The following is a 19,653-nucleotide window of genomic DNA, read 5'->3' as shown; positions in this document are numbered from 1 at the left end:
CGCTTGAGAGTTTCGCTCACCAAGGACAAGTTTTTGCACTTCAGTTAATGTGTAGAAGATGATGTTCACAGAATTAAAAGTGACATTTGAAGTGAGTTGATCAGTCATATTTTCCTAATTTTTTGTAATGCCTTTGAATAATATGGGGGGCATGAATCGCAATATATAGCATAATCGAATCGCAATACTTGCTGTATCGCAATGTTAAGTATCACAATAATATTATTGAATCGTGGCCCAAATATCGCAATACTATCAAATCGTCACATTTTTGCCAATTCTTACCTTTAATAGCTAGTAGAATGTCTAAAGTGGACCATCGAAATAGTGTAACAGAACATTCTTCAAAAGTTGTTTGTGTGTGTGTGACGTGTTCCACAGAAGAAAAAAAGCACAAAATTATATGCCAGTCGATTACCAAAGCATTTTTATTTATTTTTTTATTGTGTCTAAATAAATTAAAAACAAAACAATAAAATTTAAAACTATTGATTTTGGTTGTTACGCATAATTTTAGACAGCACAACATTATGTACAGTATGAAAGATCAGATTTGCTTAAGATTACGGTTTTATTAAATTAGTGTTTTTGAAGAGTAACAGAGGATGACAAACGTAATCTAAAATGTAAAAACAGAGGAAATGACATGCACAATTAAATATACAATACTGACCAATATCGATCAAATCAATATTGAATTTACATTCATTTAAATAAAGCTGAAATAAAACAAATATTAAATGAAAGCCTGAAACTTAAAAGCCTTGATTTTATATTAATGAAATATTGCATTGGCAACTAACTGAAAATACGTTGATAAATGCTAAAAATGACTAAAAATGAAAGCTAAAAATAAATATTATGAGGTAAAGGGAAAGACATTAAAATGATGATTATAATGCCTTGGTGAACTATTGCATCAAAAACTAATCTAATATTTATGCAAAAATTAAATGCAATCAATTCACAGATCGGGAACATGGTGTCAACTGTACATGACTAAACCTCTGGGAATGCAATCATTTGCAAAGCAGATTAATCGCAATAATTGTTGGGTACATGTACATGGCAATGCTCCTGTGGGTTTCCAACGCGGTCCATGCAGTTTTCAGACAGCAGGTTCTGTCTGCTTTGAGGCCTGATCCATTAATCCACCTCACAGGGTGATGTTAGTGCGAACAAGTGCTCAAACAGGTGCAACACCTTATCAAAGAGCTCTGAGAAAATGAGCAGAAATCAGACAAATGCTTTAAAGGCCTGCGTCCTGTATTCAAATCAGGTTGATAAATGATTCTCTTTGAATTACGGTTATCCCGTGAAACAGGAGAGCACAGATGCGTCAAGGCCTGTCATTTGTCATGTGGGGAAAGTTAAAGGAAGAGAATGGAAAAGAGGCAGCAAATCCTTCGGTCCAAATCGGTCTTTGAAAGAGTCTTCACTTTAGGTCATAAGGTTAAATAAAGTTCAGGTAAATGGTTATTGAGTATGTGAATGGGCCTTCAAGACTCTTAAGCACAGCTGAGATTGGTAAATTGGTAATCATAGGAGAATGGCGATCAAGTGAAAGTAAACGTTTCAGAGTCGAGCTGCATTTACTACAAAACTCAGGCTAAAGAGCAAGTGTTTGCTGGGCTCTAGACTGACACTGAAAAGGTTACAAAAGAGAAAGATGGTAAAAACAAATTAAAATTCAATTAAAATTTTATGGAACTATGCTGAGAGCAGAGATCCAATTATTAGCAGAAGTTCTTATGAACGGTCACTGAGTGAAACGTGATAATGTGTCACTCAGTCAGAATGATTGCATCTCTCTGCATTTCTCAGTGGCTCCCTCACATTTAAGCAGATGTTTAAAGACATTTATTTAAAACAGAGAAGCCTAAAACTAGGGATGTGATGATCTTTTATGCCATATCAAAACCGCTGCACGGTTCTGGATAAAATGAGAACAACATTTTTTTTTTGTATAAAATAGAGATCACAATTCTCTCCCGATTCTGAATAGACAACTAAACAAAACAATATGTAATTTACTAGAGGTTCTGACAAAATGATAATTGCTGCAGTCTATTTAAAAATTATATTTAATTCATTTGAATTAAACTTTTATCCAAGTACTTCTGTGATGATTTGAATTCTTGTAACAGAAATACTGATACTGTGTAGTTAAAAAGTCTGTTTGTGAAGCCGTTTCATACCTATAGTAGTCTACATGACAGCTGCTCTCTCTGGGTCAGCAGCAGCGGCTACAACACAGATTTGCATGTTAGATTGCGTGGGTATTTGAATCAAGATCATTTAATGATTAATCGCACAGCTCTATAAAATAGATACTTTCGTCCCACTACCCTCAATCAAGTTTGATTTTTGACCCTTAGTAAATACAGCCAAAATCGGATTAAAAGTCTCTGCCTAATATACAGGTCAACCATGTATTTGACCAAATGTATTTGGCTATCTGTCAATTGGCTGAATAATTCAAACTTTGCTTTGTAATAATACTATAAATGGTTACACTATTTCGATAGTCCACTTTAGACATTCTACTAACTCTACTTCTAATCTCAGGTTAGAATAAATTGACATGTAGTTGCAAAGTTATTTATAGTCAGTATAATGTTTGTTGGTTGACCATCAAAATAAAGTGTTAGCAGACAGTGTAATACTTTAATGACTGGTAGTTGCAAAGCTGATTATAATGTAGTAGAATGACTAAAGTGGACTATGGAAATAAAGTGTTACCGTATAATCTACAAATTATGGACAATAACTGCTTTATGGATCCCTAACGGCTACTCTTGTGTTATTAGTTACCATTCAGTATAACTGGGCTTCAGTCATTTAGCAGGTCATTGTAGCTCAAACAACAGCGTGGGTGTTTGTACGGGTTTTTCCGGGGTGTCTCGTTTCTGTGTAATCCATGTTACCATGATACCCTTAAACCCTTTGGATTGCTTTTACACTGATCAAAAGCTGACACCAGCAAAGAGTAGTACAATCGGTTCCGCACCAGTAAGCCCAAACACCCACTAAAGTCCATTAATAACCGTTTGCGCTAAAGTCTCCTGAACCTTCACTCTTGTGAATGGCCTATTAAAAAGGCTGTTGGGATCTTGAAGACCTTGTGTGAAAAGCAGGATGACCTAAGCATCTAAAATCCCTTCTTACTTCTCTCCAGTTACAGCCTTGAGTGACCTCAGCCAGGGTTCCCATGAGCAGTTTGGCGACCCGAGGTCCATTGAACCCTGCCCTCCCTTGACCTTTCATGTCACTACTCGCTCCAACAGAAAGAATTTGGGTACCAGAATTTAACAAACCATTATTCAAATATTTAATCCAAAACCTGACCACATGAACAATCGGTCGTTCTCTCAGCTAAGTCCCATTCTACCCCTCCGTACAGTACTCCCATTCAAAATGTAAATAGTGCCCTGTGTAAGCTGCATGGCCACTGAATGTGCAATGAAAGCTTCTGCGCATAATAGGCGTGTAGGCACCAATTCAGCACGTCAATAGCGGCTTCCCAGCAGCCAGCCTGCAACAGTGCTCAGAACTCAATGAAAAAACCCAACTCGCCCTAGCACAAACATCCATTATTTATCGATGGACAAATGCAATACTTATAAATATACTCTACAAATACATAAAGCACACATTTACTACTGCTAGCTCAATCCAAAGCTCTCATTGACTCTTTGTCTCTTGTGGAGCGTTACACCAGCGAGGGGTCTTGAAGGAGCCAGCTTGCTGCTCAGTGTGTGAGCAGTGGATGCGACTGCACTGCAGCACAAGGGGAGGAATTTTATTAGCGTAACCCAATTAACTGCACCAGGTGACAGCCATGCCACTCTCAATAGAGCAATACATCCTCAAGGATGAGAGAAGGACAACTAGAGTTTCACGTTTTCTATGGAATATAACGTTTGCCTTTGCGAAAGTTGCTATGTGGTTGCTAAGGTGTTGCGAGTGGTATTGCCGTGCGGTTGCTAGAGTATTATGGGTGGATGCTAAGTCAAGAGTCCACGGCCAAACCTAGGGCTGCACAATTTATCAAAATGAAACTGAAAGCGCGACATGGCTTAGTGTGATTAACAAATCACAAAGGCTGTAATTTAATTAAATATAGCCTATGTGATGTATGTTTCAGAGTGAAGTGTGAAACGGTGTTCTTTTATCGGTTCATGATCCAGTGTTTTCAGTCTCTCAAAATGGGTAAATTTTGACTTAACGTCCCAATATAGGCTACTTCAAGCGAAATCTAAGAACTAGCCTAACTGATGTGACACCATTTAAAAAAAATAATAATAATTTGGTCCGTGATTACATAATAGGTAGGTATGCACGGAGGCTCCGCCTTCTATCACATCGAAATCTTTTCTGGTTAATTTTTTCTTTTGATTCCACTTATGATACATCATACACCATCTACACAAACTTTTAATGAGAAGCACTTAAACTAAAGCTGTTGTTATTTACAACAGCCAGGATATAAGTTTCAAGGGCTCTCTGCGGTGCCCACTCTTACGTTGAGAATAAGTTGAATAAAACATCTCTCTTCAACAAGCCAAAAAATTTGAGGTATCATTCATGTCTGTAGTCCAAGCATGCAGGACGTTATGCACAGAAGTTGCAAAATGCAACTAATTAAGGCGAGACACTACAGGTGAATAGGGAAATATTTGTAACTAGCAGATATCACCATGAAACTTTCCCAGTTGATTACCTACATTAAGATGAGAAAAAAATGTATTACAAGTTTTCTGTAATTTATTGTTTAAATATGCAAATTAGGCATTATCTAATTAAATATGCGCTAATTTGCCTATATTTTAAAAAACGAAATCTCAGAATTGGATAAAGCCAGGTTTACAATTCTTTTTTCATTGTGTTCACATATTAGATGGGGAAAAAATTACAGAGGGATTTATGGATATCTACTTTTGTTATCCTGTAAAACAGAATATACTGTCAATAGCCTTAAAAAATGTATTTTCGCCATGTTTTTTGGAATAAAATGTTATATAAATCAGGCTAGGAATAATATATTTACAAATCCCTCTGTAATTGTCTTCATAATATAACTAGGTACAAGACTGGAAAGTTTGGTGTGTATAGGTGCTACTGAAGAGGAGATTTCGGACTTGGAGTATGAGAGAAAAGTAATTTTGAGAAAAAGGCATTTAAAGATTTGTAATGTAAAAAATCATACTTTTTTAGTGGAAACAACTATTTACTGACACAATATCTTATCAAATCATTAGCAACAACAATACAAACGACCTAAATCACATCAAAACTTATAAACACAGCATTTATGGCCTTCAACTGAGCAGAAAAACAGTCAAAAACACACATCTGAGTGTCAGAGCGCGTCACGTGATGCATCTGAACGAATCAGGTTGTCAGAAATTGACATCAGCCAATGAGATTTCGCTTTTAGGGTTAAATGCCCATTTTACTTTCACGATTGGTTACTGATTAAAAGGAAATGACCATATTTGGATCCGACAGCATTGTACAGAAGAGAGAGAGCTTTCCAGACATGTGCGTGATTAAAAGGAAGCAGAGAGAGATCGCGGAGCAGCGCGTTGATTTAGAACGCCAACTTTTGTTGAATTTCAGAGAAATCTACTGACGCAAATAGACAAAGTGTAGTAAAATAAATACCTAAATGTGTATTTTGGACTTTTTTTCACCACAAGTCTGAAAGAAAACATGTTATTGAAGACAAATAGCCCAAAATCTCAAAATTGACCAGTGAAAAAAAAACGATGTTTTTGCCTGCCGTGTCTCGCCTTAAGGAGCTATAAAATAGCAGTAACAACAAACAAAAATTGTGGAAAATGATTGTCACATTTAAGGAAAACTATGTAACAGAAATTGCCACTTTGCCAATAATGCAATCAACAGGTAGGCCTACATCACGTACTGCATTTATAAATATTACGTAATTGTCATCATTTCAACTATACACGTCAAAGTACTTAAAGGGGTCATGAACTGGAATATTTTATTATTTCATGTTTCCTGGGGTGCCCTTATGATGTTAGTATGATTTTTACATCAAAAATTTTCATAAATTTAGAAATAAAAGGCATTTGATCAGATCTACCCTGATTTTAGCCTCTGATTTGAACTCTGTTTAAGGGGCGTGTCTATATGAGACTTCAGTGTAAACGCCCACTGCTGTGATTGGCTGACATGTTTGCATATAAAATAGCAAGCATTACATGTGGAACTCTCTCTCTCGATATCTTTTACTACGTTTTTTACTATTACAGCTATCGAGATGAACGAATCATGAGAAGTTTTTAAAATATTTAGAGCTATTCCATCACAGGAAAGTTTGCAGTGATGACCATTGAGCAGATGACAGTCTGTTGATCGCATGAATGAAAAGATCTTATTGCAACGCAATTTCTGCACTCTCACGAATGGTTATTTCACCAAATAACAATGCAAACAATGAAAGTACAATAAAAGCTTCGTTATGCAGTGTTACAGCGTCATTGATTTCATAACGAGTTTTGTGTCCAGATAAACTTGTGCTGTGTGATTGATTATTAAATGAAAAGATTATCTGTCTGAAGATTTCTGACTTGCACATCAGAAATCACTGATCACAGATCAGGCATTGGAATAAACATGGTTACTTGCATGTTTGTGGTGTTGCTGGCAGATCCATATCGTAAAAGTCTGTTTGCAAAGCCTGCGAGGAAACTACGACTGAATTGCCAAATAATCCACAGTGAAATGCACCGAACATAATGCACTGCTAAGACCTTCAAATTGTTGGAAAAAACACACACTTTCCTAGAATTAGGATCCTTTGGAAGGTAATGGTATTGATCCTGTGTCGATTCTCATGTCATTCACTAATGCTCCAGTGGGCAGGGCCAAAGACACGGTGATTAAGACTTAGGCGTTGATATTCTTCAGCCAAGGCTGTCTTTCGCTGCCCTGTGACGTCACAAGTCTCCACTTTTGAGATCCTGTCGTTTTCTGCCCATGGTTTCAATAAAATTCAGTTTTTGGAATAACAAGAAAGTTTTGATTTTTGAAACTTATAGGGTATTTTTTAATAGTATACCTCTTAACTGTCAAAAGATTAAGGTACATTTTGAATTCTCAGTTCATGACCCCTTTAATCAAATGTCCTAAAACACTTTCAAACAATAAAATACATGAACTACACCCAGTTCAACTTTGGGAATGGGCCAAATTTCCACATCCTGACTGAGGCTTTAATGTATGATTAAACTGACCCAAATTCAAAAGCAGAAAAGTCCCTTTCTATTGAGAATAATAGACAGGCCTATATGCAAATGCAGTACCAAACCTTCACTAAGCCCACCCCCTGAGTTCCCAGGCCTTGTTTCCAGGCAGTCCATACAGACAAAGCCTTTTCATCTATTACTGACACAGACTTGGTGGAGGATGCAGCATCTCAGCTATTTCACCTGATCATCTGCAAAGAGCTGGATAATCTGGTAGAAAAACTAAAGTTCTTGAAATGCATAAAAGTTGACAATGACACAGTAAAGCTATATTCTAATTCCTCAATATTTGCAAGAATACCATAGGCACAAAGGCAACTAGATGAGTCAAATTAAACCAAAATGCATTTGTAAGGCTAAAGTGAGTAAGTAATGCATGCCTGGGCAGTCACGTTATTTAAAGAGGTCGTCAAACGTCAAAAAGTAACGAATAAGCATCCGGATTCAGCCTTGTACTGATGAGTTAATGGTCTGGCAGTGACCAATGAGCTTCTACTTACACCGCAAACTAAGCCACTGTAAAATTCAGATCTGACTGATGGAGTAATGAGTCCTAGCAAAAAGCAGTTCCTCCAGTTCTCTTGCAATTCCACGATTGTGGAACAACTCAAACTCAAAATGTCGCTTTTGCGAACCTGCATAATTCATAATTACTACATAAAATTAGACATGTAAAGGCCTGCTCACAGCAAGAATGATAAATATAAAGATAGCTGTAACTAGGGCTGGGCGATTTTTCCCGCATTTTTCAATTAAAACTAATTTAAAGTTTTAATAATAATAATTTGTTACATTTATATAGGCCTAGCGCTTTACAAGGGGGAATCTCCTCAACCACCACCAATGTGCAGCATCCACCTGGATGATATGACGGCAGCCATATTGCGCCAGAACGCCCACCACACACCAGCTTACTGGTGGAGAGGAGACAGTGATGAAGCCACAATTTTATGCCACGTGTTTTTTTCCCCCACAATTTTATTATTATCGAGAAATCACGTTTTGAATAAAAATGTTAGCAAATGTTACACTTAGACATGTTGACAATATGGCAATGATAACAGTTAAAAAATTAAATCAATCAGACCACGATGGCGCACGCGGACCTGATTAAACGCTCTCGTGACACGCTTTATGAACGTAGAACACATCGCTAGTCTTAAGCAGCTTTTCACACAGAATGTGTTATTGGGTAAAAAACTAAACAAGACACGCAGTGGAATGGGAAAAACACCAAGTTATTAGATAAGAGTTTAACTTTTTTTTTTACTTGAGTGCCGTGTTTTTAGAATGCCGTTTCATGGGTGAGATGCTGCAAAAGTTATAATATGCTATAGGGGTGTGCAAAAAAATCGATTCACAGAAGAATCTAGATTCTCATTTGCAACGATTCAGAATCGATCTGAAATGTCCAAGAATCGATTTAATAAATAAATAAAATCAGCTGGCTGTTCGAATCCATTTTTGTAACTAGCCTATACGGGACGTCACCACGCAGCCGGTTTTAGAACGTGAGCGGCAAATCACTAAAACAAAGAGGAAGCAAATATGGATTAATAGGGAGATCTTTCGTTCCTACCAAAACATTAGTTCCGAGAAAAAATAATTAATTGTACAGTTTAACCATCATAGAGTGAAAGTGTATCATTTGCATGTGTTTTTAAGTCCTGTCAGTTTAACAGGGCACGCTTGACAGGGCATATATAAGAACGAGCAGAGAGAGAGAGCCCTGGCCGCGCGCGCGCACTCACCCGAGCGCTGTCTACTCTCTCTCTCCCTCGCGCATATTAATCAAAATCAATTAATAAGATGGTGTCGGGGAAAAAAAAAACTCTCCAGTGATTAAATGTTTTCTGTGTTGACAAATCTTGTGTGATATCCTAAACTGCCGAATGCATTGCTTGTTTTTTCTGTTTACATTTCATTGTGAATGCTGCTACGTCAGAGCGGCCAAAGCGTCAAGATTCCCCGTACTTTTTGACAAGCGTCCTTGACAAGGCGGCCAGAGCTTTTTTGCTGCTCAAGTCGGCGGCGGTGTGAACGTACAGTCAGCCGCCAGCTGCAGACCAACACACACTGCAAAAATGAAAATTGTCTGCCAAATGAATAAATGTAAATATGAATTATGTTTATACAGTATATACATGCAAGTAGGCCATTTCTTAAATATATGTGTGCATTTATATACACAAAATAAGTAGGCCTAACAGTACACACATAAATTATGTAAAATCTTTTATTTTGGATGGGATTAATCCTGATAACTAGTACCAGATTTATAAGGTTTTTGCTATTCTGTTTTTTGCAGGGATCTTAAAATAAAAGATGTTTTCCCCCATGTGCTCCTTTTTATGTCACAGCTCAGGTGACTGCCATCAGTTCTGCTGATAGGTTGTTTTGAGCCAAAGATGGCAGACATCTCTGGGTATCTGCGCCAGTGGTGTAAATGCCATTGGGATTCATGGGAATGCTAATGGACAGCTTTCTCCTTGATGTACTTTGGTTTGAATATAAAGTTAGGTAGCCAATCAGATGGTGGACAGGAGGGAGAACCAGTCATACTGTTATGCAACATGCCCTATTGAGCTCATGCTAAAGATAACTACTGCTTTGGTCAAAATTATCCAAACATAACCAAACAAATCCTTCAAACTTACTAGTAGAACAGTGCAGGTGGTCACTAACTTTCTATAGATTTAGTGAAACCCATCAAAACAGATCAGAAAACTGAGCAATGACCACGTTTAGATTATCGATGCATACGGCCAATTAACAAATCACCCGAAATAATAAACTAGTTATTATATGTTGTTTGTCATAAGAGTGGTGGTAGTGAATCAGTATACACGACTTTATGACAAATTAATAAATTATGAGCGCGTGGAGCATTGTCAAAAATGGCGACCAGTGATGGGCACGAGGAAAGAAAATAACTTTAAATCCTCAAACGTTTACGATGCGCTAGTCAAAACATTCACACGACGTTTCCTGCAGCCTATTTTCGGGAGGAAAGGTAATTATAAGCCTGTATAAATATTTTTTGAGTCCAAATGCTTTTGGCCTGCTGATCTTCTGGTTTAACACATTATAAAACTAGTATCTGCATGTAAAACCTTTGACAAATTGCGCAGTTACATTACAAAGCATTAACGGTTTAATTTTGCAGCCCTGCTGTTTTAAAACGAGCTGTCATTTATTAATAGCAATGCCCTTTCACGTGCTTCCCTGTTTGACAGATGATGCAGCAGATCGCTCGACTTACCTGCATGGAATCAGCGCTTATAATTTCCCCATTCAGCCTTTTCCCGATCTCGATAGCCAGTTTGGATTTGCCAGTTCCAGTGGCTCCTAAAATCACCACTAAAGACGGAGCGATGCCTTTCTTGAGTACACGCGTGGCGGCCGCCATGACAGCAACCTCTCAGGAGGGCTCAGGAATGATCTGAGCATGTGCGTTGACTTCGCCTCGGAGGAGGGAACTGTATCCAAGCAACTAAAACGGTTTCCATAGGAACGAGATCGAAGCATTCAATTATAGCAGGTACAGAAAGGCAATGGAGTTTCATTCAGAGATAGGACAAAAGTTCTTTAATCAAACAAAAAATACTGGGAAAACTAGATATATGGACAATAAAATGGCACTGTGTGTTCCAGACACGGATGAATCAAGTTGAGAAAACGTATAGATTTTCATCATTCAGGACCCATTCAGTATCATGTTAGCTAATAACACAGTGCTAGTTACTAGTATAGTGAACCTATCATCAGTATATTTTGCGTTCATTGCAGTAATGACAGCTTTGAGTTTTCACTCACATTATCTGATGGTTTGGCGTAGTTTTTAATCGTTTAATTTGCAGCTTTGACACCATTGTTGACTTTAACAGGTCGACTCGTGCGCCTTCCGGAAGAACACGGGTATGAATAGCTCTCTTCCGTCTCCATGGCAACTGAGCGTTCTGGGCCAAGGAAAAGAGATGATGATCGTTGCCATTACGACGTGTCAACTAAAAGCGGCTCTCGCTAATGAAACGATCGAATCGACTTCACACACACTCGTACAGGTGTTGATGGAGTAGCATGGCTCTTATGCCACATATAGTAAAATCTTGCCCTATTTTCTGGCATTGCTGAGCCAATATGATATGATGATATGAAATAATACTTTATTATCAGACAAGTCTGAAAAAATGATTGCAAGACAGTATCTATGTACAATATATAATATTGTATTTATATAGAAGTTATGATGCATTTTAATTACCAATCACTGACTGCTGCTCTAGTGTCTTGATGTTTAAAGGGATAGTTCACCCAAAAATGAAAATTCTGCCATCATTTACTCACCCTCAGGTTGTTCCAAACCTGTATAAATGTCTTTGTTCTGTTGAACACTAAAGAAGATATTTTGAAGAATGCTGGAAACTGAACAATTCTGGGGCACCATTGACCTCCATAGTATTTTTTTCTTCCTACTATGGAAGTCAATGGTGCCCCAAAGCAGCCTGGTTACAGACTTTCTTCTAAATATATTCCTCTGTGTTCAGCAGAACAAAGAAATGTATACAGATTTGGAAGAAATTGAGGGTGAGTAAATGATGACAGAATTTTCATTTTTGGGCGAACTATCCCTGTCAGAAGATCAAGATGTCTTGAGATCAAACAAATGTCATCGTTTACTCAAGCTGATAGTGTTCCAAGCCTGTATGACTTCAGTCTCAGTCACTATTCAATTTTATTGCATCTTTTTCATACAATTAAAGGAATAGTTCACCCAAAAATTCTAATTATCCCATAATTAACTCACTCTCAAGCCACCCTAGGTGGATATGACTCTCAGTCGAACACAGTCTGAGTCATTTTAAATAACATCCTGGCTCTTCCAAGCTTTATAATGGGAGTGAATAGAGCCTGAGTTTTAGAAGCTCCAAAAAGTGCATCCATCCATCATAAAAGTAATACAAATGGTTCCAGTTGGTTAAAAAATACTTCCTGAAGCAAAGCAATGGGTTTTTGTATGAAAAATATCAGTATTTAAAACTTTATAAACTATAATCACTAGCTTCCGGAAACAGCCGTACGCCCGTTCTTGAGTGAGTCCAGTTCCGGCAGAAGGATGACCTCTGACCCGACATATGATGTATGACAAATATGTTTTCGTCTTTCTTCGGCGCTTCCGCATTCGTCAATTCTCACCTCAGCTTATGCTACGCTTATGTCATACGTTCTACGCTACGCCATACGTCGGGTCAGAAGTCACCCTTACGGCGGATCTCCTGTTGGAAAAAAAAAAATGTTTTTAACCACAAACCCATCGCTTCGCTTCAGAAGGCATTTATTAACCCACTGGAGTCATATGGATTATTTTTATGATGGATGGATGCGCTTTTTGGAACTTCAAAAACTCTCTTTTCAATTCCATTATAAAGCTTGGAAGAGCCAGGACATTATTTAATATTACTGAGTTCGGCTGAAAGAAGAAAGTCATATACACCTGAGATGGCTTGAGGGTGAGTACATTTTAGGATCGTTTTTTTTTACATAAAAGGGTAGATTGGCCTAATTTGAATCAGAAAAGTAAGACTAATTAGCCCTAATTAATTGCTAGTTGGTCAGACTAGTTCTTAAAACACAGCTTTTACTTAGCAGCTGCAACTGGCCCTAGGATGAGTAAATGATGATGGAATAACTTTCACTTAAATAAGGAACATTTTATGTTCAAATATTTTACTTATTTTTTGGCTTCTGGATCATTGGTGTATGCAACCAAATCTAAAAAGCAGTTAATTTGAGTTAAATTCTATTCAACAAAGAAAGACAAACATGCTGACGTGATTTGAACTGAATTTATTTATTGTTTACCCAATTTTGAGTTTATGTATATAGGCTTATGAGGTACAGAACACAAAGTGCTTAAACAATGCTGCTGCCATTTTTCTCCCAGTATGACACCTGATGACAAGGGACAAAAAAACAAAAAAAACAATGGTTACTGGTGGCATATGCACCCTGGTGTCAAGTACTGTCAATTTCTGATGGTAATTTACCCTTTTTGCCATACAATTTCAAAGCTGACCGAACAAACAGAAGTCACAATGATTGCTGTGAACACATGACCATTTCTTTTTTTTTAAAATAATTGCATTCTTCGGCATGACGAACAGCAGTGTGCAGAAAGTTCGGATGGTCATAGTGTGAGATAAGTAAGCATATGCCACCAGTACAACTTTATAATTAAATAGAAATCAAACAATGATACAATCAATTCTGTAAGAAAATATAATTAGTACAAAATTCTTTCAGCATTCTCTTTCTCCCACAAGAGCGATATTAAGCCAAAGAAATTTCAGAACACAGGGAAGAGGCAGTGAAAACAGCATAAAGTGGCTAGTGATGAAAATTAAATGTTGATAGTGTTGTTTTATTTAACTTTTTGATTTTTTTTTTTTAACTTTTCTTAACAAAAATAGAAACTTTGAGAAACTCTAGAGAAGGCAGGTGGGCCAACCAAGGTTTAGGACAAATGACAGAAAAATAGAAAATAAAGTCTATTAACAGTGCTGATTTTCATATTCAAAACACAAAAGGTATGTATTTTTACACAATGTCCTGTACATCACTATTATTATATACATATGTCCAAAGAATTTTCCACAGTTTATATACACTGCAAGGCTGTGCTGGACACTGTCCTGAATGTTCAAGATAAGAATAATATACAATAACAGAGGAACAAACAAAAAAACATGGAACACAATATAACAAAAGTAACAGTGATGCAACTTCCTGTCTGTTAAACTTACACTGTCATCATGTGGCAATGGTGGCACACAGCTCTCCTAAAATTTAGGTTAATTTAGGTAACAAAATCCCTATTAACGGAGAAGTTACATGGATCAAAGACACTTAAGTATCTTTAACCAGATGAATTCTAGATTCTGCCACACAAAAAAAAACCTTGACGCTTTAGGAGATCAATTATACGTGCATATAAATTGCTACATTTCAAATAACGCCTAATTTGGCATGCTAATTCAATTAAATAATACTTCCCCGCCAAAATACTTTAGCTTTTGCGAGAGAATTTAAGAGAACACACATTCAGGGTCTAAATCGTTAAATTTCTAATGAAAATGTCAGAAATAATGACCCTCTTTGGAAAATTGTTTGAAACTTATTAGGGTCAAGTAGGGTCCACTTGAGAACACCAGTACCGCAACTTCCACAAGTACGTCCCCCTCCCTCAGTTGCGAAGGCAAATGTGCAAAGAACGAAAACTGAAGAACTAATCTCAAAATATAGTGTCCATTCCATTAAATATCCTCACGTGGAACTTTGGGAAAAAACACACAGCTCTACACAGTTCCTATTGAAATCATGGCTGGACTATTATGCACGTTTCAGTTCAGCGAGTCTCCGTAGTAACTGCTGTTGCCTGCTTTTCAGCTGCTTCCTCTCCTGGGCCTTCTGTTTGTCGCTGACATGCAGCGTTCGCAGGTATTCCGTGGCCTTGGTCAAGATCACAACTTTGGGTGTCTTTGGACAGTCAGCCAGGCCTGGGATTTCATCCCGTAGCGCCAGAAAGCGCGAGCGTAGGTCATTGCGTCTCTTCCGCTCCAAGTAGTTGTGTGTCTTACGCTTGTCCGTGTCCTCACAGTCTGAACTCTGAGGGCTGGATGGTTGGGATTTGAAGTGGAAGGATGAGTGTGTTGGAGAAGCGGAGACAGTCTGAGATTGGGCGGGGACTGAGGGGGAAGGAAGGGAGGGGGTTCTTTCAGGGGTTTGGGGTGTTGAACCCATTCGTGGCTGCAAGGTCTCTTGCCTGATCTTCTTGCGAGGCGGCTCCTCTTCAGGATAACTGTCGGGCGAGCGGGCAGCATAGTTGTGCTGTTGCTGGTGAATGGAGATGTGGAAACGCTTCATGCAAGGGTCATAAGGGTCTGCATGAACCGTAATGGTCACCGGTTTGCGGGCGTTCACCAAGCGCGACTTGTTCTGCTTATGTTCCACCGTTACTACATCAATCTCTTCATCATCTGAAAGAACAACAGAAAAAAGACTTCAGTTTACAAATGTCTGGTTTTGCATCCATTGTAGACAGATCATGTGCAATGCTGCATCCTCTTTTGCAGCCTTTGTCCAAATTTACCTTTCCATCCACCAATTCTAGCACTTTAAACCCCATTCAGAATGTAAGATCTATGGGCCACAAAACTACACAATGAGTATTGTTTCTATTAGTTCCCGATTTTCACCAAGAGAAAAGTAAATGAGGCTTATATGCAATAATGAACTTGGAGTCACCTCTGATGTGTATTTTGATAAGAGAAGCATCTGTTCGGAGTTCAATCTACTCCGATTTCACTACGCAATTACTTCCGTCATTGAGCACAAAGCCAAATATTTTTGTTGCAAGATCAGAAATTCACTATTAAAAAGAACAGTTCATCCAAACATGTAAAGCCACCTTGTGTAAAACCTTTAGTTTTTTGGTCCATACAATATAAGTCAATGGGATCTAATGTTGCTTTAGACACCATTGACTTTCACTGTATGGTTAAAAACAGCTAAAACATTCTTCAAAATATCTCCTGTGTTCTGCAGAAGAAAGCTGCCGAACGATATGTGTAAATAATGCTGATTTTTTTATTTTGGGTGAAAATTGCAAGTGCCCTTAAAATTAAAATTATAGAAGAATCAACTAGGCTACATCTCTACTGTCAGCTTCATCCTGACTGTTCATTCATGGACAATTGACCCTGACCACTTTAGGATTCAAGTACCCTATTATTGCTGTCTGCTGCTGATCATGAACTAGTAGGCACCAGCCACAAGTAAAACAATGTCTCCTTTTGTTTCACTTGGGGAATGTGGAAACACAGCACACTTTTAAATTCCACATATATTAAGCAGAATTCAAGGTGAAATGCCAACCTAAATCCCATGGCACCAATATAACTTTTCTATAACTACATCAGGTTTTGGTGTAGTTTAGTGCATAAATGTATGGAAAAAACTACTACTGCACAGAATGATCACATATATCGAGATCTGTCAGGTGTCAACACAGCTGCAAATTTACACGTACACTTCAAGGTCTACACGGTTAAGCAAATAAGTGAGTTTTGGTCTTCAAAGTCAACGGTCTCGTGCTTACCCGAGGAGTCGGTGCGAGATTCTGACCCGGACGACACCTGTTTCTTGCAGCTGCTGCTCAGGGGGAAAGTAAGGACAGCTGCTGGATCCACGCAATCTGTCGCGAAGCTGTTGAGAACAGGAGCGTCCACTGGGACGCACTGCGCTTTGCTGGAGAGTTTCGACTGAGCCGAGCAGGACAAACGCTCGCTGACAACTTTCTCCAGCTGCTGGGTGGCGGAGAAACTGCTCCACATACAGTCCTGAATAATGATGGAGCTCAAGTTCTCCAGAGTCTCCTCCGCATTGAGTTTGCAGTGTCCCTCCTGCTCGTCGTCCTGCCCCCAAAACTGGGACACACACTCTGATCTGTCCCCTGGAGATGGACCGGTACCTTCCAGTATCCTGACAGGCGACATGGGCGGGGTTGGCACGAGCTCGAATTTCTTCCAAATGTCCTCGCTTGGTGCGGTTGATTTGAAAAAGTCTTCGTCCAAGTTGTGGTCGTCGTAGAAGTAGTGTTGATATTGGTCGTATTCCTCCATCTCCCACTTTTTATTTCGCGATGCGTTTGCACTGATTCCTGGCATTGGTGTCCTCAGAGATCAAGATCTGAAAACCACAATTGATCCGATTTTAAAAACAATCCGATCTTTTTGTGCTCTGTGAGAGAGATAATTGACTTAAAGCTCTTAGTTTTATTTTCAATGAGCTTCTGGTAAATAATTTAAGTACAGTTTATTGTAGTTTCTTGCAAGTATTTAACATTATTAAATGATTCTAAATAATATAGCCCGCATTAATGTTTTATATATGCATGCAAATGTATTATTTAAAAATATATTATATTTTTTATAAGTCAAGCAGTCCAAAACAGACATATTATAAAGAACTATGGTCTGTAGTTCTACTTTACGTTACAAAACTTGAAGTTTCGCAACACAACGTTACTTCTATTACATAACACAACGATGTACTGCTTCATGTAAGTGCATATACTACTACGAGTGTATACTGTCATCAACAGTTGCTTTATTCGTCAGCAAAATGCCTTACTTTTTCTCAAAAACGATTAACCCACACAAATTAGGCGTTCCTTAACAACCACTTACCGTAATACAGGAGCCGAGAGTCAGTATTGCATGTCATTTGACACACGAAAATGATGTGTTGCAGTTCACCGGTGAGCTCCAGACAAATGTTTTGCAGAAAAGGCTTTCATGTCAACAAGTTAGGAAAGCGTCGTAAGCGGTATGCTGAATAATCCTGTCTTGTGTTCGTTTTCCCGGCGTGGTTGTGTATTATCCGACTGTTGTTTATAAGTTAAGTTGAGAGTATGTTTGCCCATTTGCAGTCCGTCTATTCATGTAAACTTCACTTCTCTCTGCTCCCTTTATAGCGACTGTGTGATCCCTTCTCTAACCGCGGCTTGCGCTCACTAGTATGGACACCTGAAACGAGTACCGCACTATATTACCCAGCCAAAGTAGTGGGTGGATTTACATAGGGCGGGTAGTATGGCGGTAACCACGCCCATCACTTAAAGCGACAGACTTGAGAAAAATGTCATATGGACATTGCTATTTCAGATTTGAGAGACTTTTAAAATGATATACTGTATTTCAGCTCAACAACGAATTGATATATGAAAGAACAAAATGCTAAGTGCATTTTACAGTATAAGAAATTAAGCAGGGCTTGTATAAAGCAGATACAAACATCCCACATAATTTGACAATGTGAAGTTGTTCAAAATATATTATTCTGTTGTAATATCTTGAACATTATTCTGTAGCTTATATTTGAGGTGGATTTGATTGTAACAGGCATAATTGTTCAGATTGAGAGATTTGATTGAGATTTGAGTTGATTAATTTAACTGCATTAGTGTTTGTAAATGTGTGTCAGTAATTATAATAAATAATGGATAATATTATTTTTTTCATTTGACTTGTTTTCAAGTATAAATATCTCAGCATCCCTAAAACAAGTTACATTTACATGCTGGCATTAGATAAGACTTATTTCTACAGAATATATCTGCATTTTGTTAATTCCAATGGAAATTTCTTCTCATACTATAAGCACATATAGGCCTATAACAAAATACAGTTTATGTTTAAATTAACAAAAAAACAATGAAACAGAAATAATGGCATAAAAAAAAACTTGTTTTGAGATGTTTGCATACGCAAAATGATGTTTACAAAAAAAAAAGAGTTTAATTTTGTATGGATGGAACAAATTGCCATGAAAACCAATTCCTGGGCGCCCCATAATAAAAATAATAATAATTTCTGACACTGCAAAATAGCAAATCAGACAAGTGCAGTGAAACATTAGCCAAGATCTTGCTTTGTTTGTGTCTCACACACACCCTACAATTTTCAATTTGCATATGCTGCCTGTATTCCCGTTGAACTACACATTGTTGTATTATATGTGAGTGAAAGAGTCATATCCAGCCCATTTTGCCTGTGCTAATTTAGCTCAAGATGATAATTAGTGCCAGACAGCTTAATGAATTGCTGGCGGTACACAAGCTGTACTTGTGACAATACTGTTTCTTATGGATACCACGTGTCCTCTTTTCCAACAATGTCCCATATGGCAAATCTGTGCATTAGGAAGTAAGTAATCGCTGACTAGTGTCTCAATTCAGTGTCTATCATCTCCTTTCTTTACATCTTAATTTAAGACATTGACCTTACACAGAACAAAGGCTCTTCCCACAGTGATTGACGAATCTCCCTGGAGAGATGTAGCCTATCTTTCTTTCTCTGGCTTTATGGTCTTTTTATAAATTTGCTTAGCCTTTTCGACCCACCCTTTTGATCCAATTGTCCCATACAAATGCTCAAGAGTTTATAGGAGGCTGGTCAATGACATTAGGCTGGGTGAGTTCAGTTGGTTTGCTTTGACAAAAGAGTTGCATTGACGATCCCCTCTCTACTCAGGTCAGGTGCATCTTTATATATATATATATATATATATATATATATATATATATATATATACCGGTATATATTTATATACTTTATATATTTATATACTTTATGCTGATAGTTGCTTTTTCTAAGGTGTATGATATGTACCATCTGCGAATGATTGAGAAAACTGTGCATGTGCCCTTAAAATGAAAACTTAAAAGGCAGAATTATGGCTCTCTAGGGAAATGAACATTTTTAGGGCTCTGAGACGGACCCTCACAGGTACATGCATTAACACACTATTTGTCTTT

At 37.9% G+C, this 19,653-nt stretch overlaps 2 protein-coding genes across 3 annotated transcripts in view; both read right to left on the bottom strand.

The window, feature by feature from the left end:
• trit1 (tRNA isopentenyltransferase 1) overlaps window positions 1-11,208 on the bottom strand; it is a 48,430-nt gene extending 37,222 nt beyond the window's left edge. For both annotated transcript variants that reach the window (XM_079590156.1, XM_079590157.1), the window contains exons 1-2: window positions 11,094-11,208; window positions 10,540-10,770 (exon numbers count right to left, since the gene is read on the bottom strand). In XM_079590156.1, coding sequence (XP_079446282.1) covers window positions 10,540-10,686 — 147 coding nt within the window. In that variant the 5' untranslated portion in view covers window positions 10,687-10,770; window positions 11,094-11,208. The remainder of the gene's footprint in view (window positions 1-10,539; window positions 10,771-11,093) is intronic.
• A 2,187-nt stretch (window positions 11,209-13,395) lies between these two features.
• Window positions 13,396-17,900, bottom strand: myclb (MYCL proto-oncogene, bHLH transcription factor b). The gene is made up of 3 exons (XM_079591765.1): window positions 17,525-17,900; window positions 16,435-17,024; window positions 13,396-15,313 (listed from the first exon to the last, which is right to left on the bottom strand). Exons 2-3 carry the CDS (start codon window positions 17,000-17,002, stop codon window positions 14,667-14,669), a joined length of 1,215 nt encoding a protein of 404 aa, XP_079447891.1. The 5' UTR covers window positions 17,003-17,024; window positions 17,525-17,900; the 3' UTR covers window positions 13,396-14,666.
• Window positions 17,901-19,653: the final 1,753 nt, after the last annotated feature.

Source organism: Phoxinus phoxinus, assembly GCF_949152265.1.
Source record: "Phoxinus phoxinus genome assembly, chromosome: 19".
Lineage (NCBI taxonomy): Eukaryota > Metazoa > Chordata > Actinopteri > Cypriniformes > Leuciscidae > Phoxinus > Phoxinus phoxinus.
This window is presented reverse-complemented; position numbering and strand designations above follow the sequence as displayed.

Bases quoted from the DNA above. Each gene is read 5' to 3' on its own strand.
- myclb (XM_079591765.1), bottom strand. From the start codon at position 17,002: ATGCCAGGAATCAGTGCAAACGCATCGCGAAATAAAAAGTGGGAGATG. The intron at 15,314-16,434 runs GTAAGCACGAGA...TTGTTCTTTCAG, and splicing joins ATCTCGCACCGACTCCTCGG to ATGATGAAGAGATTGATGTA.